Raw genomic sequence first — 24,694 nt, forward strand, 5'->3', positions numbered from 1 at the left:
TGATATCTATATGATATGATGATATGCACTCATTGATATCTATATGATATGATGATATGCACTCTTTCGCAATTTCTATTCTATTTTATTGAAATTTTATTGAAATTTTTTAACCTACGAGAGTTTTGGGAAGATTTCTCGAGTTCAGTATTAATATTATTCAAAAATATGTGCAGTTAACTATAATAGCAAAAGCAACAAATATATATACATGTATATATATATATATATATATATATATATATATATATATATATATATATATAATCTTTGATGAATTGCGGAAAAAACCGATATACTTTCACGTCATCTAGACTGTTTACACGTGCAGATTCGTAACGGAACGTATACGACGTACGTATATAATTTTTTATCGCGTCTTTTTTTCATCTGATGATACAAATTATCTTGCCATCTAGGAAATACCTTGCGTGACGACAAAATACGGCTTTTTATGCGCGTTTTATAATCCAGAGGAAATGGCAGTTGCAGAATCTCGCAAATATGTAACGTCATCTTAATCGGTTATGCGAGGAATATCAAAATTCACCTCATTCTCATATCACTCGACTCTTTTTGTTTCTTCTTAACGTCAGAATAGTTAAATATAAACGAGTTTATGGACGTATGAGTGTTCATGTGTTACTTTACAATCTATTATTGCTCTTTGTTAAATGCGGATTTAAAATAATTTGAAAATAAATTATGTAATTATAAGTCGCGATGATGATCTTTTTTATATGGAATAATCTTAGAGTATTAGAAAATTTTTATCTTTATATTCATCTTTTATATTTTTTCTCTTTCTATTTTTTTCTTAAATTAAAAGTATTAAAAGTATTATTCTAAAATTCTATTAATGTGAATAAATCTGAATATTCGTTAAAAATTTTTAAGTACTTTAAAATTTGCGCTATTGAAATATGATTTATATCATAAATATGTTAATATTTATTTCATGGAAATTTATTTGTTGAACATTACATATGAACTTAATGAATAAGTAGAAGCGAATAAGAAAAAAAATAAAAATTGTATGTTATATTACAATCAATTTACATTAGTTTTTAAGTGATAATAATTAATGTTAATAAGTATTATGCGCGAATTAATATTTTTTTTTTTTTTTTTAGAAGAAATATTTTTTAGAAGAAATATTTAATATTATGTCGGGAATGTTGGTCATATATTTAATTATTGAAATTTCTTGAATTCCCACAATAATTAGGGCATACGTTTATAAATTGATTGATTAAGCCGACGAGGAGCACCGACATACATATTTTATATATTTAATAAACGTTTGTATATCTGTAGAGTTAGCAAAAATATCTAGTAAAAAAAATATAAATGTTTTTGTTACAAAAATTATACTAAGCCAATAAAAATATATTTGTGACATAGATGAAAGTAATTAATTTTTATGAAATTCTCATTTTTCAGAAGAAGAATCTCATTTTTCCAAGATTATAAAAAATTATTGAATTTCTTTTTATTAAGTATATATATATATATATATATACACTAGATTCTCGAGCATTAAAATAAAGTTTTAAAAGTTTCTTTGATTTTTTATTTATTGGATTGAAATTTTCTAAGTTACTTTTGGGGGTTTAATATTGGCCAGAGAATTCATAAAAAAAGAATTTATAATTGTAGAACTATATATAAAATTTATCGAAAACTTTAAAACGTGTTAACGTGATTAAATAACGAGGTTAGTCACAAAGTTAGATTTTTTGTAACACTTTTTTTGTATTAAGTTATGATTATATTTTTGTATTAAATTATTTTTTTCTAAAAACACTCTAGCTTTAGAACTTTAGAGCTTTAGAACTCTTTGGAAAGCGTCTAGAACCTTAGTAATTAAAAGAAAAAAAGAAAAATAAGATTAATTTTATAGAGATGAATATTTGGCATGATAAGACTGATTAGTTTTCTATAAATGTCGACAAAAATGTAATATGTAATACATAAATAAAGACATATAATACATAAACAAATAATATAAAATAATAATACAATTAGAATAGAATATTTTTATAAACATATTGCATTCTGGTCAAACGGCGAAGCGTTTGAAAAACTCGCGAACAGTTAGCATGTTTCTACTTAGCGTAGTAGTGTTGAAGACTTTAGAAGCTAGAGAAACTAGAGAATGAAAGAAACGAAGGAAAGATGGAATGGAGAGAAGAAAACTCGTCTTGCTCCTTCATGATCCTTCATGAAACTCACTAATATGCAGAAACGTATATAGTTTTTAATATTGATATTAAAGAAGACAATCAAAATAAGATACGCTAGAAACATTTAAAAAATTTTTGGCCAATTTATATTTGAGAATAAGAGATACAATAATAAATTAAATTTGAGAAAAATATACAAGAAAAATATACTTGAAACAGAATATAAAATATAACTGTACGCTCCTTAACATCATTTAAATTTAACTTTATTTTAGGATTTTAATTTTGCGTGACGAAAAAAAATATATTAAATAGTTCTTTCTTAAGGTCGAGAAGATTAGATAATTTTCTTTGACATTTTTGTTAAAAGAAAGGTATGTAAATTGATCGAAAAAACTGCGATTAAACGTAACGTGCTTTACTTATCGGCGATACTGTTCAACATATATGGAGATTGGGTGTGGATATCGTGATGCAATATGTGGGGGACGACGACGCGGTCGAATGTATCGAAGCAATTGGAGTGCGAGAAGTAGTCGGTCGAATAGGTTAGTGATTTTTGATTCGATTTTTGATTTCTTTCGAGTTCAATTTTTATCTTTTGGTATTTTTCGTGACGACCAAAAGTATTTTTTTCGCGGGAAGCTTTTGTACACGAGCAGTACTCTCGGACACGATCAATAATCACGTGCATTCCCCGGATATTCTTTCTGACTCTGTCGTTCCGCGGAAATCGCGGAAGAAAAACGCTTCTCGTCTAAGCTGCGTTTCGAGAATTAAATATCTTCGGATACTCGAAGAATTTAATATCGGTTTTGGTTTTTTTAAGTTGTATTGGTTTCTTTGGTACAGATGAAAAGTAATGTTTCGCATTTGTTTGTAAATAAGCTATTTTAAATTTTATATATATTCTGAAAATAATTTATATATTTCATAAGGAATTTTAATTTTCGCAGTTAGTTCCGTTTGCAGTTAATCTTTTTAAACATATTTAACATATTTAAGAATCGCAATTCTATATACTCGGTAAAATTAACTAAGTATAAGTGCAACATGTGAATCTTTGGCATCCTATTTTATAAAAATTAAAAATTTATAATATAATTTATTTGAAAGTATTTATATTTTTTTTCAAAATTATACTTCTACATTAGCTCAATACTCAATACATATCACGTGTCATTTTTTTCATATAAGTAATATATATTTATCATTGACAAATTAATAGAATGTATGTATATACGATAAAACAGTTTGTAAGAATATTTATTTTGTTAGCGTGGTTAGCAGTTAGTCAATAGTGACAGACATACAATATAAAATATTAATATGGCTTTCTTATTTTATACATGCAACATGATCATTTGTATGCAATGTACATGTATATAATACGACTGTGTAATGTATATGTATATATAAGATAATGCATGTGCAACGCAGCTGGTGCGCGATACGTAAACATGTATCCGTATCTTAAATTATTGTATATCTTAAATTATTGTACAATTAAGATTATTGACGTGAATCGTCATAAATCGTCAGTAATGCCGATGTAGCCAAATGATGCTGTTAGGAAATTTCTTCTATTTTTTTTCTATGCACACATGATTTTACGATTATTAGCAGCTATTGACCCAGCGAATTGAATTATAATCGGCAGACAAGATCTGACTGAGATGAGAGAACTCTCGCTTAATTATTTATACGATTATCACGATCAAGTCAGTTTTCTCTTTACAAGAATGAGACAATGCGGAAGAATTCGATAACCGTCGATGACTGTCGCTATACAAGATGAGTTATTAATTAGTGTACAACCTCTGATAGATCGCGGACCATAAGAAAGTAATAAATAAAGAAAACGCGAGCATTTTTATTAAACGCCAAGAACTATTAAACAGAGAGGTAAGAAAAGTATTGTGGCGAGACACGGAGGAGCGAAGGAAACGCTTCGTTGTCCATCATTTGTTGGTGACAGAGGAGAAATTTGTGGGGCGACGAGCGCACGAGAGAGCGAGTGCAATGCACCGGGCGTACGCGCTCCGCCGATCAATATCCACCCCACCCACTCGCTCGCCGGCGCATGAATGAACTTCGCCTCTTACACACTACTCGTGGCTTGGGGAACAGTAGTTCTCTACTTACTCGCGTACCACACGACCCGGCATACGAAACCCAGGTATACGAACCGGTGACGACGGATCGACGTTGCGGCTCGGTTACGGCGACGGCTGGTAGTCGCTACTACCAGCTACCACTACTATACGACGATTTACCGTATAGTGGTTTTTCCACGCATGGAAAATCATTTTTTACAAGAAGAAAGCACAAAGAAATTTGCTAAATACACGTGTGTCCGTATATATAAAACATATTATGTACAAAATAACTGTTACTTTAATGTAATATTTTATTGTACAGCGATAGCGAGAAAATAAAAATTAATAAAATTTTGTATTTTTATTAAAATGAAATAAAATCTTTAATTGTTAAAAAATTTTTTTCTGAATAATATTAGCTGTAGAATATAAAAACGACGAAACGAAGTTTAATTAATTACGATCAACGTTACTTTATAGAAATTGTAATTGAAAATGGAAACGGATTATAATTGTTAAAAAAATATATTTATGCGATTAATTCGAATTGAATGCGTCTAATCGTTTTTGGCGAAAGGAAAATGAAAAGAAAATAAAAAGAAATATGTTTGCACGCAGTCACAAAGTTCTGTCGGGCATGCATCTGGAGCTTATTATGACTCTCAGAAGTCGCTCTTTATATCTCGCAAGTTGACTTCGGCTGCAACGACGAGTCGTATTGAAACCAAGGCTTGTGATGAAATCATTTGCAGAAGGAATTCGAAGAATCTCATTATCACGGTATTCATCACGATATGATCGCCCGTAACGCGCATATATTTACACGTTATTCACACATGGATGGAACTCATTTGTGAGCATTTGAAAATATTGCAGCGCTTGCAGGTAATCTTGCAAGTAAAATTTATTTTCTGATCGACGCATCGTCATCCATCGTCGACGAAGAAAGAAGAATTATATAATATCAAAAAGATGTATCAGTAAAATACAGCATAGTTGAGTTGCATAGTTGAGTTATGCCAACTGAATTTTTTCCTCAAGTTTTTAATGACTGCTATTATTTTTCTTTTTCAGGAAGAAAGAATGCATTTATTTTTATATAGAAAAGAAATTATAATTTCTCGTTTCAAAATTTAAAATATATCCAAAATTCTGTCGCTTCTGTTCTCTTCGCAGTAATAAAGCTTTCTATGCGTTAATCGATTATATGAATATAAATGAATATTACTATAATCTAATTATACTATAATCTAATTAATACATGATATATAACGGTATTTAGAGTGGCTATGTAGTTTGTTATGCGCTTGAACGCGATGTAAAATGTCATAACTCGTCATCGAAATGATCATTGACGAGGAGATATGTGGGCAGACACTTTCTCTCAGCCGGATGCCATTAAACAACCTGTGCATGTCGTCAACGGTGTAATGGCAACGTAAACTTAGCGACAGATTATGAGTGATTCGTAATTTGTATGAACCTGAACTTAAATCAAGTTAAAACTACTTTTCTGAACTTTGCACTTCCATCGTTAAAATTGATCTGTACTTATTATATAATTAAATGTTAATTTATTATCGACTTATTGTTCTAGCCTCAAATTTATATTTATATTCCATCTGTATAAGGCAGGAAATTAATATCAAAAGGTGAATAAAAATAAAATATTTTTTACATCCGTTTTCTTATTCTAATGTCATCCGTACGAAAATGAATCGCAAGAGAGATCACAAAAAGAGTAGGAGAATTTGCTTTCGAGAAGAACAGATTTTTAGAAGAGAAGAAAAAGAAGAGAAAAAGAGATTTATTATAGAGGAATTCGATTGTATACATATTTTCATAATATCACCGCTTTGTTCGTCGCTTTGCACACACTTTGCATATCTAACTAATTACATAAGTAATTAGATACATCTACCGAGAGAAAAGAAACACGAGAGATATCTTGGATTCTTACACACACACACACACACACACACACACACACACACACACACACACACACACACATTCTTACTGATCCTGTCCGCGCCGGGATCATTAAATTTAATACACGTGCGTCTTGAGTTTTATCGAGGATCGTATTACGTGTGTCCTGATCTTAGAACTCAACTCGCAATCAATCAATTCAGAATTGAATTCAGGAACTTGGAGAGACACGGTAACAAAAATGTCTAATACATGTAAGGATCACTGCATAATTCGCACGTGGTTTATATAGGAAATGCATATTGTGGTTTATTATTCCAATAATTCCAGTTAATTAGGTTTGCCAATCGTGACGTACATGTACGTAGATATGTGTATGAATATGCGTGTGAATGTATGCACATGAGTGTGGGTATAGAGTGGGTATATATGAGATAACATCGAGATAAAATGTTTATCGTCGAGAGACATAATCATCTGCATTCCATAGATCTATTTCGAATTTTCGATACATACACGGTATAATTTTCTATAATCGAAATTCATTGTAATTCTGATTAATTTTATTTTATTTAATAAATATGGATCTCTCTCTCTCTCTCTCTCTCTCTCTCTCTCTCTCTCTTTCTCTCATGTATCGTAAGTGATAAACTTGATTTTATAGTTTGCTTACGATCCTTGCCGTATGTTTTAATTCTTTTATAGGTCAGATTGCGATATATTTTTATCGCACATCGTGCCAAAAGTTCGCTCAGGTCGTTTTGAGGTCGGTGCTGCTATTTTATCATGAACTCATCCATTTCTTTTCCCGAATCGACAGTACTCGCAAGTGGCTTGTTATATCGATGCGTTTATATATAAATTGCGTTATTAGTAAGCGATAATCGAATTCAAATTTGTTCAATTTAGTATATGCAGTACTTAGCATGTGTATTTAGAGTATTATTGTTTTCAATGTTTGTTCAGGCTTTAATTTTAATTTGATCTTCGAAAATCGGATGATGTACGTCCTTTTGTTGATATACATTGCAATAATGAATCTATATTTCATCAAGTGAGTATTGAATAAAGATTTTGCTAAAAATAAAGTTTATTGAAAATTAAAAATCTTAAAGATAAATTTATATATATATATATATATATATAATTGATTAATATATCAATAGAAAATATGTACTATGAAAATTATTTTTCTCATTTTTTAATCGATTGAGCATTTATAATTTGAGAATCAGTATATATTATTTTTCATAAAGGAAAAATGGCGAGAAAAATGATTAAGTCATAGAAAAGATATAGATGGTTCAAACATTCTATATATTTTCCCACAGATTTTCTACATAATCTAAATCTAACAATTTGCAAATTCCATTTTTCATTTCTTGTCTGAATGCGATAAATGCGATTGTAATGTTATGTATTTAGTATTATATTAAATTGAACAGATTTGGATGTCACGGTAAAGAGCGAATGTTTCATAAGTGCTTAAAACAAAATCACAACATACTTGTAGATGTGGAATGAATAAAATATATAATGTCGAAATATTTTAAATAGACGATATATAAATTTTTTTGTTATCTTGTCATCTTGTGGAAAGTGACTTGATAACTCCAATAAATTGATCGGTAATTTTTAATATTACTTTAAGGAATTAAGTTTCTTTTTAGATTTGATTTTTTTAGACTTTTTTTCTAGAAAAGGGTCTTAATCTGTTTTAATGTCTGCAAAATATACGTCATTTGGTATTGTATATTGACATTATTTTATATTATTTCACAAAGTGATATCGCGTATTGTGAAAGATGAAATCAAGGAATATCAGATCAGCAAGGTGTTATTGGTAAAGACAATCAAGATCGTCGCGCGCATGAACTTCCCAGGATAATCCCCTCCCCTGTTAGCCCACATTTCTTATTTAACGTGTCATCAGTGGCGCATTTCTGCGGCTAGTATAATTTTATACATCGCGAGTTCAGTACTGCGATTCTCGTATCACGTGCCATAGGAGAAATTTAATTTATTCGATCCCATTAAAGCAATCAGTATTTCACCCTCGAAGAAAATTTTATATTTATTTGTGGTTTTTTTTCGTGAGAAATTAGTGTATAAACATACATGAGAAATCTATACTTTTGTTATTTCTTTTTCTAAGAAAAAGGAATTAGTGATCAATGTGTATACATAATGAATACGTGAAACATTTAGATTTGTTTTTATATAGATTTTTTTTAAATTATTTTTTTTAAATTATATTTTTAAATTATATATAATGCATATACTTAAAACATTACTTGATTTATTGAGCAAATCTTATCATAAGAAAAAAAGCTTAATGATTATGTGTTGTATGAAATTTGAAATATTTAAATTAATTTGTAATTTCTATTGAAATTTTTTTACGTGTTATAAGAAAATTGTAACAACACAGGTGCATAGAGCTTCTAAAATTTTTTATACCATTCCTTGTGAGAAGAAATAAAATAATTGATATCAATTGTTTCTAAATTTTATCTAGTAAACGGACATTATTTTATTTGGACACGCGTTCTTCAGCGTTCTGACAACAATCAAATGTATCATTCTCGTTTCGTTCAGAGATGGATGAAATATTTATCATTTTATTACCCTCGATATACATTTGATATACATCAGGTTTATTTACGGCAATTCAATTAGCTGTTCGAAGTGCGTCATCGTTTAAAAAATAAAACGATTGCGCGATTTCACAAAGTTGCAAGAATAATTTGTAAAATCTTTTTATAAAATCTTCTGTCGATCATTCTTCTATCGAATCTTCAGTTATCGATGATTGTTAAAAATGCTGGCAACATTTTTACGTAATATTGATTCTCCTACTTGAGATGCGCGCATAGGGTTTGGATTACTATTATTTTTAGATATTTTGATATTATTAACAATATACATTTTAGTATTATTAATAATATCATTCGCTCATAATTTTTGACTTACTAGTTAAAAAATCATAAACATGTATAATTTTCACAATTAGTTTTTTTCTGAATAAAATTTTATATTAAAAATATTTTATTTTACATTTTTACATTTTTGTATAGAAAATTATTTCTTTATTAGTTGTATTATATTTTATTAAACATTCTGTGCATGTATATATATATATATATATATATATATATATATATATATTTATGCTAACATTTTTTTAATTTATAGCAGATAAGAATATTCAAAGAGAGATTCGAAATGTGCAGATGTACTACGAATATTTCTGAATAGGTATTTTTGAATAATATATTAGTGGTTGCGTGACAAACATGTAAACGAAAGGTGGGAGAAATAAAATTATTTGAATGAGACAAACTATATAGAATTATTTAAGAAAAATTATTTAAGTATTACGTTTAGCTGAAATTGAGAGTCAATATTTTAAGCTGTCTTAAAACGAATTAAAATACCAAATATTTGAATATAATGTTATAATAAAATTGATTGATCGATCTCTAACGAACACCTAATGTCGGACGAAAACGACATGTATGAAGAAACTGACTTTAATTTAAACGAAAGTACTCGGCTTGTTGCCTCATTGTCGTTGCTTAAGAATATCAGTCAGAATTCCTTTGAGCTGCAGCCTCGTAATATCTCGTGTAGCAACACAGACTTTGATTGCCAATTAATATTATCCAGCAATTCGAAGGAATGCGTTTGTATGATTCATCGTGTATTGTTGCAGGTGATTTTTTTGAAATATTTTAATTTTTATATGCAAGATATGTCTTTCTTCTAAATCCTAGAGATTTTTTAGCTAATTTTGGGATAACTTTCTCTTGGCAGAGATATCAAAGGAAATAATCTTTTATAATTTTTTATATTGTATGTTTCCTTTGAAATGATTACATTAAGAAAGACGTATGAAACTAGTGAATAGAAAAGAAAATAAAAATTATTGTTATAATTAGAAAACAAAATTTTAAGATTTTTTAGCTGCATCATACACTTTTTTTTTTTTATAAAATAGTTTTTTTTTTAATAAGCGCGTATTCTTAACCTTTTTATACAAAATAATTTTTTTCTATTAATGTCCACTATTTTGTTACAGGAATTTTCACAACTAACAAAAGAACTGGCAGCTGCGCGGGAGAGCATCTTGGAAAGAGAAGAGGAAATATCCGAATTAAAGGCGGAACGAAACAACACACGTGTACGTATTGAATTTTTCTAATATTTCTTTACGATCTGACAAGATTTTTTTAGATTTCTTTGAAGCATAAGAATAACAAAAAGATTTAATAGTTAATAAAAGAATTTGCGGATAACAAGTTAATAATGAAAGATTAATTGGCTTAACTTATGATTAATGTAATATAATTTGTATTATATATGTGTATGATACTTACAGCTCCTACTGGAACACCTAGAGTGTTTAGTGTCACGACACGAACGATCGCTCAGAATGACAGTAGTGAAACGTCAAGCTGCCGCGCAATCTGGTGTATCATCTGAAGTAGAAGTGCTCAAAGCTCTGAAAAGCCTTTTCGAGCATCACAAAGCTTTGGACGAAAAGGTATAATATTTATTTTATTAAATCTTGATCATTTTTAAATGTATCCTCTTCCTTAAACACATGTTAAATTAATGTAATATCTCCGTATCTTTCTATTATTTATACATATATTCGCAATTAGAGATTGAATGTTGCTAATGAAATTTTAGGTACGTGAACGTTTGCGTGTGGCGCTTGAAAGAAATACGAGTCTTGAGGAGGAACTAGCCCATACCAAAGATGAAGTGAGTTTTGTGTTATTTTTGGTTGAAATATGAAAATAGATAATTAAAAATGTTTCTTTAGCAAAGAATATTTATTATCTGAATAATTAAAAATTTTCAAGGAATCTTTTTCCGCCTGAGGAAATCAAAATTTTTATAAATTTATTTCTTATTGTATTTATTTTTGAAATAAAAGGATGAAAATTTTGCTCCACATTAAATATCTATAAAAGTTTATAAGAAGTTTTTGTTTCTCATGAAGCATTATGTTAAGACTCTTAAAAATTATGATTTTTATCATCATTTAATAAAATATGATTACAGCTCCAGCAATATAAAATAAGCGGGCATCCACCGAAAGCTTTAGAGGATAGACCAAAAGAAAACGGGCAGGCGGATGAAGGTCAACAACAGAATAAGGTATCAAAAATCATATTGATATGATCAGACCATGTGTGCATAAACATTCACAAATACATGCGCTTTTCATATCTCGCATCAGTCAGGGATAACTGGAAGTGTTTAAGATTTGTCTGAGAGTCGTAAAATGCATTTGTGGAATTTTTTTTCACTTTGCATGCTCATGTTTAGCATATATATATATATATATATATATATATATATATATATCCTCTTTTCTTCACTTGTTGACGTTTTACTTGGAACTTTAATTTTTTTATATTATCGAAGCCTATACTTGTAAGCTTCTAGTTTGTGAGTGAGAGCCGTGAATCGAATCCGCGATATTGGTTGGTATACAATTGGTGTACAATTATATTTTTACTGCCATATGTATTCAAATGCTGATGCAATTTTTCGTCACTAAATTATCACTGACGTCATAATTTTATAATTGTATCATTTTATCATTTCATTAAAATATTTTCCATGTTTCCATTTTCCATATTGCATAATTTTACGTATGATCACATAAAGGATTTTGGATAAAATTCTCATGAAAATTTACAATAAATATACTTATTAAGAGTATAGCACTTAAACACAGGTGCATTGTTGTTTTGAATATAAATTATTGCGACAAGAATCACTTTTCATTTTTTATTCATCGATTCGCTGCATCCATGAGAATGTATCTACCGTGCATGATGGTCGTACAGTCGCGTAGTTGTGTAGTATAGACGTAGTTTTTGGGAATTGCGCGGCGATGCAGGAGAGACAATGCGAGCGAGGCATTCTGAATGTAGTGTTGTGATCGGGCAGAATGAGACTGAGCAGGCAGCAAGCCAGCCACAGCAGCAGCAGTACCAGCAACATCAATCACAACAGCAGCAACAACAACAATTGGTACAAAAGCCAGGTACAGAGAAGTCCACTGAAGTCGGCAATAGACTGAGCAATGGGAGTCTTGATCCAATCGAGCAGGATTCAGCAGTGCGAGTAATAGATTTGCAAGCTACTCTTGATAAGCAGGTATGAATCAGTACAGCAGGACGGATAAAAAAAGTCCAACTGTTAACACAGAAACTTCAGGTAGCTTTTTATCTCTATATGTATATCTGTGAATATATATATATATAAAAATCACAATTTTTATAATTTTATTCTGGCAATACACAAATCTAATTTTTAATTTCTGTTTCTTTCGCACATACACACGCGCATCAAATACACAAAAGGAGGGAGGGGCGAGAAGAGGCAGGGAGTTATTAGAAATTACTATCCAAATTAATTTTTTATTATTTCATTGAGTTTAAAGGAAAATATATAAGACAAAGTTGCGTTATTTAAATGAACAAATACGATAATGAAAATGTTTTATATCATATCTTTGGAACATATTAACATTATGATATCTTTTTAATAGAAACATTACAATATAACTTTTTTAATATAATTTGATTTTTTTGGTTATTCTGCATATCTTATAATATGAAGAACATGAAATGAATAGTTATCATAAGATATTTATTTTTTGATTATCTTACTTTTTAATGCAAAAAAGAAAAAAACAATAAGATAAATCAATTAGTAAAGAAAATGCAATGTGCTTTTATAAAATGTATGTATTTAGAATATAAGATACAATATATTGAGAATATAAGATACAATATTGATAAATGGCAATGTTTTTAGTGATTTATTGTGTGTATTGTGTGCGCGCGAGCGTGCAAGAGAGCGATATTATTATGAATTTTGCATGATGAATCGATCACTTTTTTTTAAGCACAATATTGAATATATTATTTGAATCCAAAAGAAATGTACATTTAATATTTTATGATGTTACTTTAATAATTACTGTAAGTATATTTCAATTATTTGAGTACTTTTAATCTTTTTATCGTTCAGATATTTCGAAAGAAATTTTTTGTTTTATTAAACAATTTAACGAAAACATTTAAATAACATCATTTAAATACATCACTATATTTACCTTGATAGACTGCATGACAATTTTTTAATATAATGTAGATTATTATTGTTTGTCTCATTAAGAATATTGTTGTAAAAATGTGTTTATTTTAAATTTTTAATATATCATTACAAATTTATGACATTTCAAAGTATCTTAAAAGCTAGGTTATTTAATGACAAATTTTATGATTTTAAATTTGGAATCGCGATTTTTCTTCAATGAAAATGTTGAAGAAAACTATTATTTATTATAATTTTCTAAATTTTTATACATTATGTAGCCTTGTAATTGTTAGATTTAAATTACAATTCTATTATCAAATTAAATTTTCTTTTCCTAAAATTATAAAATCATTTTAATAGTCTGTCTGTACGGACTATCTTTTTGTATATATAATATATATATATATATATATATATATATATATAATATTTTCAGTGGTGCCTATGGCATGATGTGGAATGAGTAATAACTATTCATGTTAAACGTTTTGTAATCGCATGATTAGTGATTATAAGAATGAATTTTACTCGAGTCGATATTTTTACCCTAAGAAGCTTAACCATTCCCTTAATGTAGCAAATACACAATAACACATTAAAAACGAAATTTATGAATACAATAATAATATATAACAATTTTCTTGAATTAGTCTTAGCATCATATATAGGATAATTATCGTAAAATTTCATCATAAAGTATATTTTGCATATTTGAGTTACATAACGTTCACATTTCCCAGTTTCTATATTACACAAGTAGCTTGAATGATGACTGATATAATCCGATGAATGATATAATCGATATAAAATATTGTAAATATTATTTTAGAGTTCAGAATTAAGTACGTGGCAACGGCGAGTAGCGGAACTAAGCGGACGTGTTGCCGAGTTAGAGGAAACGCTATCTAAAACACAGAAAGATCTTCTGAAGGCACAAGAGGCAGGCATTAAACTACAGAGAGACTTGCGAGAAAACGCAGCGCAAAAAGAGGACCAAGAGGAGCGAATAGCGACTCTAGAAAAACGATACCTCAATGCTCAACGGGAGTCTACTAGTCTTCATGACCTCAATGAGAAGCTGGAGCAGGAATTGCAGCATAAAAAAGCTCAATTAAAGGTAATTTATATGTTAATTTTAACTTCTCTTTCTCCATTATAGTATAACACAGTCACTGTTTTATCATTAATCGAATATACATTACTGAAGCTTCAAGAGGAAAAAATTGCGGCTATACAAGAGAAATTAGAACTCGCGGAACAGAAACTAGCTCAGTATGCTAAGTTACCAGAGATGGAAGAACAATTGAAGCAGAGGATGGAGGCTCTGACGCAGGTGAGGAGGCCCAACCAGGTACGCAGGGGAATCATATCATGTCACATCATCAGCTCCCTTTTTTTATTCCTCTGCACTTTAACGTTCCCGAGATACGATTTGTGTCTAGAGAGCTTATCTTTTTTAACATGCATTATCGCCGCAAAGTATTCTTATTACATTTCAGTTAATTTCATCAAACAATAATAATTTGCTGCTCCATGTTCTCTATACTACTATATGTATGATACATAACATAATAGCATTTTAGTATATATATATATATATATATATATATATATATATATATATATATACATACATATACATATACATATACAAATCAAGTGTTTCTATGCACTGCAGTGTGTATCTTTGCAACACTTACGCTGAAACACACAAATCGCTGAATATAACTACTTACGCTGAATTTACAAATTTTGCAATGCAAATTTACTTGCATCAAGAATGTTTAGTTATATGATTTCTTTACATAATTTTGAAAATTGATTATATCCTATCTTATATGATTTGCAAACTGATACAATGCAGCATGAATAGTGGAAGCCAACCTGGTCTGTACAAATCTACTACATATAGTAAATTCTGTAAATGACGGATATGTTTCAAATATCGTGATTTATAGTTTATGAATAGTGTGTCACTTTTTGAATGTTTATAATATATAATATATTCTCTCTTTTTTTCTATTTTTCTTTTTGCTCATATGGGTATAACACATTTTTATTTTCGTGCTATTTTTATTATAGAGTGTCATTTAGATCATATAAGAATATTAGAATAATTATATAATTATTATATATGAAAAAAGAATATACGATAAGTTATATATTCATCATTTGCCCTGAATTATATTTTGACATGATCATCCTTTATTCCAATCACGAGAATTGACATCATTAACATCAAGTCGAAATTTATTAAAATAATGAAAAACAGTAAAATAACATTTTTGTAAAATAACATTTTTACATTAATTAAATTAAATATATTATCACGAAAGTTGATAATATTATAAATAAATAATATAATAATATTAATATTAATAATAATATTAATAATAATATTATAATATTAATATAATATAATAATATAATATTAATATAATATAATAATATTAATTAATATTAATAATAATATTATAAATAAATCTTGTATAATAAATAATTTAATTATGTAAAACATTTAAGCAGGCTCAGGAGAGGCATGGTAGCGCGGAAGATAGGATACAAAGACTGGAAGCACAATTAGAGGAAAAAAATGCAGAAGTGATGCGCGTTAATCAACGGCTAAAAATGAATGAGGAGCATAACACACGCCTTAGTGCAACCGTCGATAAACTTTTGTCTGGTAATTTCAATACAATATTTTTTCTATATTTGTTTGTTTTATAATTATATTTGCCTATTAACTAACTGTATATTTAACAGTTTAATACAAATACTACAAATAAATATTAACAGTTTTATATATAAGAGGAATTAAGTTAGATTAAATTTTTATTTAGAATCCAATGAAAGATTGCAAGTGCATTTGAAAGAACGAATGCATGCATTAGAAGAAAAGAACGCGCTCACTCAGGAACTCGAGAAAACGAGAAAAGTGGCGGAAGATCTACAAAACGAAAAGGCTGACATTGTTAAGGAATTGGGCAAAGCACGTTTGGAAATTGACAATGTTAAAAGGCAGATGCTTCAGCAGGAGATCGCATTTAATATTCAACAAACAGACGCATTAACGAGAAGTTTGTCGCCAAACGCTGTGGATCCAGGCTCCTTCTCGAGAAGCGCAAGTCACAGCAGTTTCGACACACACTCATTGCCGAGAAGAGGAGGTAAACGGTCTATGGAAGATGATACATCAAAGGTATTGTTTTGTTAACATTATAAAAAAAAAGTATTTGTCACAATTGCATATCTAAATATAAATGTAAATATAATGCAAATGTTGATATTTCAGAATTACGTTGCACGGACTTTGGCGGAACAGGAATGGGAAAAACTGCAACAAGCACATGTGCTTGCTAACGTTCAACAAGCATTTGATGTTTCGAGTGACGCAGAAGGCGATGGGGATAATGAAAGTATTTTTAGTTGTACAGCAGATGTAATTAGCCCTACAGGGCATACAGATGCCCAAACGTTAGCATTGATGCTGCAAGAACAATTAGATGCTATTAATAAAGAAATTAGATTAATTCAGGTAATTGATGTTACTTGACATGTAAATCTGATCGTATAAAATAAAATGTTGATATAAAATGAAACAGAGAGTGTTGCAGATCTGAGAAATAATTTGTGATATTTATTTATTTTTAAATTCAATTGATTGAAATATCGATTGTTTTTAAATTCTGAGTGACTGAAAAGAGAGGATTTTGCAGGAAGAAAAACAAAGTACGGAAGCGCGTGCGGAAGAATTGGAGTCTCGTGTTGGCAGCCTCGAGCACATGAATCTGTTAGCGAGGGGCCGAAGCCTCGAACGAGCATCACCACCACTGAGCGGACGATCCACACCAAAATCTCACCATAGTCCAAACAGGGATTATTTGCATAAGTACCACACCGTTAGTAATCACGTAAATGCAATAATTATGTTATTAATTATATTAGATTGATTAGAATATAAGCAAATCGATCACGTTGCTTATAATATATTTTTATATATTTTTTTTTCACGTAGGCACCTGCGTCAATGTCTCCGGCGCATTTACATCAATACGCTGCTTCTTTAGCTAGTCCGGGCCAATTATCAGAATCTCTTCCTGCTAGCCAGGTTAATTAGCAATTTAATTTAGTTATCATGAAATGAAAGCAATTTGTGTTAAATAAGATTTAGAATAAAACTATATAATTTTGAATAACGTTTTTCGTTTACGTGACAGTTGCAGTTGTCTGGGGAAGAATTGCATTCAGTTAGTGAAAGAGATAGCACTGGCGGTGCAGGAAGCGGTGGTAGCGATGCGGCGTCTCCTTTAACAGCCAGGTCCTTAAGGTTGGAACGAGTCGTTCAAGCATTGGCTCATAGTCAGGAAGAACTTAGAAGGTATATTTTTAATTTTTTAATTGGAAGGGAAATTTTGATTCTCCAAAATCAATTCAGCTTTTATATTACACTGTTCGTATATATTCTTTTGATATGATATTTACAACGTAAATTATTTTCTATACTTTGGCAATCACATCTCTAAAAAAAAGAAGAAGAGAAATATATTCTGCAATCGTATGTACAAAAATCATTCTAGGATATACGAGTTTAATGTGGGGAAACCTTGATTATATATTGTATGTGTGGAGATGAGATTAGCCAGAGTTTACTATTATCTTTTAAGTTCGTACTTTTCATTGTTTATGCTATCAGACGTACCGGACAGAGTGGATTTCCGAGCAGTGGTTTCCCCACACACAGGTTAATTAAAGATACTAATACTGCATGTAAATCGCATTATTATATGCCGTTGTGCACGACACATTTGAATGGCTCTTGTGGGCATGAGATGAGTGACTTTCAAGTCAGCCCAGGTCATGTTGATGGTAATTGGTTTATCGTTCAGGCAACTACATCATTTATTTAGACATCTTTTTCAGAAATGTAAAGAATGAAAGTAGCGTGCAAAGTGTCACTTATATGCCCGCAGTATCAATTCTCGAGCACAGTGGCACAGAAGCGCCCAATGGTTCCGAAAGACTCCCGAAAATTCCGGGACAGATTGATATTAGCTTGTTCTCACACCCGTACATTCGAGCCTATCCAATTCATGATAGACATCGCCGTCTTAAGCAGAAGGAATTTATGAAATCGAGAGAATTGGATTCAATGCATGAAATGCGCAAATCCGTGTCGCGTATAAGGTTATTTTTGTAATTCGCTTGTCTTTATAATAATCCCAAAAAGTAATCAGCAATATTTTCCAATTTTCATATCTAACAAATATGTAATGCAGGATAGGTGTAGTTTTTATTATTGTTTTTATACAAGTACGAATGTTACCGAATTATTTGTCATAAAAAGAAGAAAGTGTATAGAATGTTTTCTTCCAAAGAGAATATAAAATTGTAGAATTCCTTTCATGCATTTTCGTTTGTTAATTATTTCATGATTTATGTATTATGACATGCTTACGTTTATCTTATTAATATTACTTTAATAATGCTAATTTATTTATTTTTTGCTATTAAGTACGCTATTTAAAATCGAACATTATTACGCATATGTATATGTATTATGCTAAAGTATCATGCTAAAGTATCATGCATAATTGTATCACAATTCGCTTGAGTCTGTAAATTTCTTCTTTTGAACACAGTATAATTGAGAAAGAAAGAAAGCTCCTCTTTGTACAAGTTGTGATTTTAAACTTAAAAGTAATAATGCAAGATGTGTCTCAAAATCAACTGTCCTTTGAATAAGAAATTCTTTGATTAGCTTAGCATCGATTATTTTTTTAAATAAATCTGAAGAATCTGACATATTAAAGAAATATTTGTTAAAATAAGTTTTATATATATAAATATGAAAAAAGATGTCTTCTGTATTCGATTTAATATAAGAAATATGAAAAACTGCACTTACAGAAGAGATTTGCAAGAACAGATATCTTTTTTAAGAACTTATTATAAGTTAATTACTAAATCATATAAAATGATATACAAAGGATATAATGTTGGAATGATGAGGTAGAATAGCATAAATGAAAGCATAAATGTTTAATATAATGGAAAAAATGAGATATGAAAAAAAAAGATATTCTTTTATGTAGGCTAAAATGTAGTAGTATCTATTAGAGTAGAAATAGAAACTAGATTTAGCGCTCCATGCAGCAGGCATGGGCAGCATAACAACGGCGCACTCAATTCTGGAACTCCCCCTTCCCCATTGTCCTCACGCCACAGCAGCCAGGACAGTCTGCACAAGAATAATTTCTCCAACGTTGGACTGCCCATTGGACAATTATCAACGTCACATCTTCACATGCAATCAACCATGAGTCCGGCTACGGCAGCTGCAGTTGCAGCTGCTCAAAAGAAGAAAGGCATTAAAAGCAGTCTTGGTAGATTTTTCAGCAAAAAGGAGAAGGTGAAAAATTTTTCTTCTCTTTCTTTTATTCACTTAAATATAAAAATTTATAAGATTTCACGAGAGCATACTCTCCTCAAGAAGATATTTGGGCATTATTTAATTATCTTGTAACTAATCTGTGATAAATAAATTAATTATTATTTTAATTGGTTAAAAAAAAAGTTTGAAAATGTATGTACATCACATGAAAAATATGTAAAATTTTAATATATAATTTACTGTATTATTCCAGTAGAAAAATTTACAGTTAATTCTTATACTTTGAATATGAAATTTATAAAGAAAAGAAAATTGACTAAAATGGTTACGTTTTGTGTGTTCGATAATCTTATCTTTTATCTTTTTATTATACTTAGATCAAAGGGAAAGATACACCAATGCCAGGAGATGTTCCAGGAATGGGAGGCGCAAGTACACCAGCTGATCCTGATTATGGGGATAGTGTATGTGTAGCTGGTACGCTCGGAAGCAAAAGTGATTTTGATCGAAGGAAAAAGAAGAGGTATTTGCATAAAAATTATAATATTTTTCTACTTTAGTTTTTAATAATTACCATGAATTTCATTAAGCTTCTTATACCGGAATCTATATTGCATCACAACAAGTAATTGTAATTATTTTAAACAATTTTAATTTATACGTGCATATGTAAAATTATATATTATTAACTTGATAATAACAAGGTAATGTGAAAATACTTTTAACAAAGGTTTCGAACATCTTTTGTATGATTTTGTATGACCTTTTTAGTAACTTTTATAATACGTGATTATTGTTATAAGTAAAAAATATTTAGTTTTGTCTATTACAATTTTCTTAACTTTTTAATTAAAAGGCATGATAAACAAAATTTTTAAACAGTTTTTTATAAGAGAACATTTATTGAAACTTCACTCACTTTTTACTCAGAATTTTTTATTAGATCTCAAGCTAATGTTATTATGTTAGAGGATATCTTAAATATACGAGTAGTTATTGTCCAAATATTATAATAAAATAATAATATGTCTATACATGAAATTATGTTCAGATTGCACAAAGATAAATAATTTATCATTACTGCGATCTTCTATATATATTTAATATTTTAGTCCAAGCATGTTTGGTAGTATGTTGGACTCCTCACGGCACGAGCTTTTGGCGGAAGCGATGAAAGCCGGGACGCCCTTCGCTCTGTGGAATGGACCAACGGTAGTTGCTTGGTTAGAGCTTTGGGTGGGCATGCCGACATGGTATGTCGCTGCTTGCCGAGCAAATGTCAAAAGCGGTGCTATCATGAGTGCTCTCAGCGATACTGAAATTCAACGAGAAATTGGTATTAGGTATGCTGCAAAATATTATATTAAAACTATGTATTTCCAAAAAATAATATTATTTTTAATGTTTATTGATTGTGCAACATGTGAAATATAAAAATTACGTTGTAATTTTACCATATAATTTTAAAATTTGTTATAACAATTACAATCATGACAGTAATTCTCTATTTTTGTGGCAGCAATCCTTTGCATCGATTAAAGCTAAGATTAGCCATTCAGGAGATGGTATCACTTACGAGCCCGTCAGCGCCAAAAACTTCTCGCACAACATTAGCATTTGGTGATATGAATCACGAGTGGATAGGTAATGTCTGGTTACCGAGTCTTGGACTACCTCAGTACCGGTCCACTTTTATGGAGTGCCTTGTTGATGCTAGAATGCTCGATCATCTTACGAAGAAAGATCTTCGTGGTCAACTAAGAATGGTTGATAGCTTCCATAGGTAAGAAAAGGACAATGTTGATATTTTGACACTCACCGAATTATTTAAATTTCCTATTTATATTATTAATATATCATCACATAATTAACATATTTTCATTATAATTATGTTACAATGTTATTAATGCAATGTTATTATTTTAGAACAAGCTTACAGTATGGCATTTCTTGCTTAAAACGACTAAATTACGATAGACAGCAATTAGAGGAGAGAAGACGAATGGCAGAAGGTGCCAATATAGATGTACTTGTGTGGAGTAATGATCGTGTCATAAGATGGGTACAATCGATTGGTTTGAAGGTAGATAAGTATTCTTGAACGTTCAATTATAATTGATTGCAGAAGAAATTTACATACCATTTATAATATCCACAGGAATATGGAAATAATCTCTTGGAATCAGGCGTGCACGGTGCGCTCATAGCCCTAGATGAAAGTTTCGATGCGAATAGTTTTGCGCTAACTTTACAAATTCCTACACAGAATACACAGGTAAACGTGGCAGACGTCTGCGGAGTTTTACATCGTGTTTAATTTGTATTTCTAATAGGAACTTGCAAAAATATAAATAAACGTCGTATTATTTTCACAGGCAAGACAAGTGTTAGAAATGGAATTTTCTAATCTGTTGGCGATGGCAACAGAAAGGCGTCTAGACGAGAATAGTAGCATGAAATCCTGATCCATCTCATCAAGTCGGCTGCCTCATATTCAACCGCATCATGTCTAGTCCAAACCCCAGCTATTGCTACTATCTATGCGCAAGTGTGTTGTAAAAGTTGTAAGAGCTTTAAGTATCACGCTAGGAGTATCTTCATATTATGACAAATGTGACATTTGGTAATATCGAGGTGTGTTTTGACATAAGCTGTTAAGACATAAGCTTACACGATACATTCGATACTTAAGGATCCATCTGATCGATTTTTATGCCGCATACGTATAAATTGATGCGCTACATGCATTATATACGTTGATGAAGAGGGAAGATAGTTATTCCAACCGATTTTCATATTATAGATATTGAAATGTAGCAGACAATCGCGTTGGATTGTACTACTAGAGAGACATGACGATATATAATAACACTCTCCTTAAAAGCACGAGATATCAATTGCAGACGATTACGACAATAATTCTCTCTGAGTTAGCTTCATTTGTTTATAAAGATAAATCTCAGTATTATGACGTCGCGTAGTAGAATATATCCGTCGGTACGATAATGTGTACTTATAATGTTCAATAAATATTTAAGGGTAAGTTAATATTTTGTACCGCACAAAAAAGTGAAAAAAATAGGAGTCTATGATATCATTGCTTTTAAGGAAACTGTACGTATACAAGGTGTCCTATAATTGATAATATGACAGAAAAAATAAATCTATAAAATAAATTGAAAAGTAAGTAAGAGGGATAAAGTAAATTTTTTTGTATAAAATTTCTTTCGTCATTTCTTTTTGTTTAACTTAGGTAGATATGATAAAATAAATTTTGCTATCTAATATTGAATTTACCTTAACATCTATCTAAATACAAGTAACAATAATTTATTTTAAAAAGCTAAAGATAAGCTGAATGTTTTCTATATAGAATAAATTTTAACTCAAATTGTTTTCACTTATATCAATATATTTTCTCGTATAGTGATTATTAAATGTTTCTAAATCTGTCTTATTTTCTTTTTTGGTTTCTCTTATTTTTTTATAATATGAAAATATATTTGATGAAAACGGATATTTATGTTTTATAAAGATTCATATCCTGATTGAGAAGAATCTAGTTTTTCGAAATTTCAGAGATTTTAAGATTATTGATATTTATAAAAATATTAAAGACAATTGAGAACCTTTAACACCCAAGGTTAAATCAATGAAATTATTTTACTCACTCTTGAAATCATAAAACTTTTATACAAAACATTTTTCGAAGCCTTGTTTTAAAAAAAAAAAGATCAATGTGTTACTTAAAATGATTCACCCTGTGTTTGTATGTATGTACACACACACACACACACACACACACACACACACACACACACACACACACACACACACACATATTTCTTGGGTAAATAGTTTTTTTTCATGAAGGTATGAATGGATTTTCAAGATGATAATTGCGTAGATTTTAAAGATGTTCATTTATGGCCAAAATTGGTCATTTGTCTCTTCTGGTCAGACTTTCTCTTTTAAAAAGAATATAAAACAGATACAATTGTAAAAATTACAATTGTACATTAAAATATTGCATTTATGGAAAAATAGGGAATAGTGTGGCGGAAGATTGAGACATTGATGGTGATTATGATAAACAAATTGATCAAGATTCTATTCATTCTGTATATAAAGTATTAAATTCTAATCAAAATATTACAAAAATATTATGTATTATGTAATATTATGAACATTTTTTTTCCTTATAATTTTTTATTTATAATTTTATGTAGAATTTTACATAAAATTTACATATTTAGATCATCTTATGTATAGGATATCCTGTATAAAAATGTATATAAAAGCTGCTATGTTTCTGTGTCTATAGTATATCTATCTATAGTCATGAGCTAAGAAAGTTATGCACAAAAATTACCGGTCATTTTTTTCACAAACAGAATTCCATAGTGTCCGGTTTCCTTTACTTTAATGCATTTTGAATATTTCTAGGCTACACATACCGGCGCGCAATACTGCGTAATACAACTGCGTAATTATACGCGAGCAAAGTGATCGTGCTTAGGCACAATTGGAGCTCGCTTTTTCTTATTTACTAAAATATTAAAAACGGATATTTTATACTGCAAAATATTTGCAAGTGCGGTTATACGATGTGTGTTAGTAAATGTGTTATAAAATTAGGCGACATAAATTATAATTTTATAAATGGGCTACCGACCAATTTTACGTATTGTTCATAGTGATTACTGGATTGGATATTCTCATAAACAATGATGAATATCCATATGATAGATATTATTGCTTTTATGTTGCGTACATAGTTAATAGACGAGGTCGGTAGCGAAATAATGCAACGTACCGTAATCGCAACAAAAGAATTGTATGAAGAATTGTGTGGAGAAAGAATTAACCATAGCGACAATTAAGACTATGTAAAAATAATGTTGCTGAAGACAATGATCGCGCAATGGTAATTATTATTGCCAATTATACAGACATCA

The 24,694-nt window shown here is 29.9% G+C and overlaps 1 protein-coding gene across 22 annotated transcripts in view; it reads left to right on the forward strand.

The window, feature by feature from the left end:
• The window catches only part of Liprin-alpha (PTPRF interacting protein alpha), a 28,256-nt gene extending 5,007 nt beyond the window's left edge, over nt 1–23,249 (forward strand). For 5 of the 22 annotated variants that reach the window (XM_089071823.1, XM_089071822.1, XM_089071825.1 and 2 more), the window contains exons 3-23: nt 10,299–10,400; nt 10,599–10,763; nt 10,913–10,987; nt 11,291–11,386; nt 12,188–12,397; nt 14,175–14,462; nt 14,553–14,696; nt 15,869–16,028; nt 16,186–16,544; nt 16,638–16,880; nt 17,062–17,256; nt 17,361–17,453; nt 17,563–17,723; nt 18,039–18,086; nt 19,499–19,754; nt 20,114–20,259; nt 20,849–21,079; nt 21,256–21,519; nt 21,663–21,819; nt 21,895–22,011; nt 22,112–23,249. In XM_089071823.1, the coding sequence (XP_088927949.1) occupies nt 10,299–10,400; nt 10,599–10,763; nt 10,913–10,987; nt 11,291–11,386; nt 12,188–12,397; nt 14,175–14,462; nt 14,553–14,696; nt 15,869–16,028; nt 16,186–16,544; nt 16,638–16,880; nt 17,062–17,256; nt 17,361–17,453; nt 17,563–17,723; nt 18,039–18,086; nt 19,499–19,754; nt 20,114–20,259; nt 20,849–21,079; nt 21,256–21,519; nt 21,663–21,819; nt 21,895–22,011; nt 22,112–22,201 (3,600 nt within the window). In that variant the 3' untranslated portion in view covers nt 22,202–23,249. Of the gene's footprint in view, nt 1–9,507; nt 9,933–10,298; nt 10,401–10,598; nt 10,764–10,912; nt 10,988–11,290; nt 11,387–12,171; nt 12,398–14,174; nt 14,463–14,552; nt 14,697–15,868; nt 16,029–16,185; nt 16,545–16,637; nt 16,881–17,061; nt 17,257–17,360; nt 17,454–17,562; nt 17,724–18,038; nt 18,087–19,498; nt 19,755–20,113; nt 20,260–20,848; nt 21,080–21,255; nt 21,520–21,662; nt 21,820–21,894; nt 22,012–22,111 lie in introns of those variants that run through there. The other 17 variants (XM_089071835.1, XM_089071829.1, XM_089071838.1 and 14 more) reach the window with 17 other exon arrangements.
• Nucleotides 23,250–24,694: the final 1,445 nt, after the last annotated feature.

The sequence above is a fragment of the Pogonomyrmex barbatus genome, unplaced genomic scaffold (genome assembly GCF_055798465.1).
Source record: "Pogonomyrmex barbatus isolate J1 unplaced genomic scaffold, ASM5579846v1 scaffold12, whole genome shotgun sequence".
NCBI classification, from domain to species: Eukaryota; Metazoa; Arthropoda; class Insecta; order Hymenoptera; family Formicidae; genus Pogonomyrmex; species Pogonomyrmex barbatus.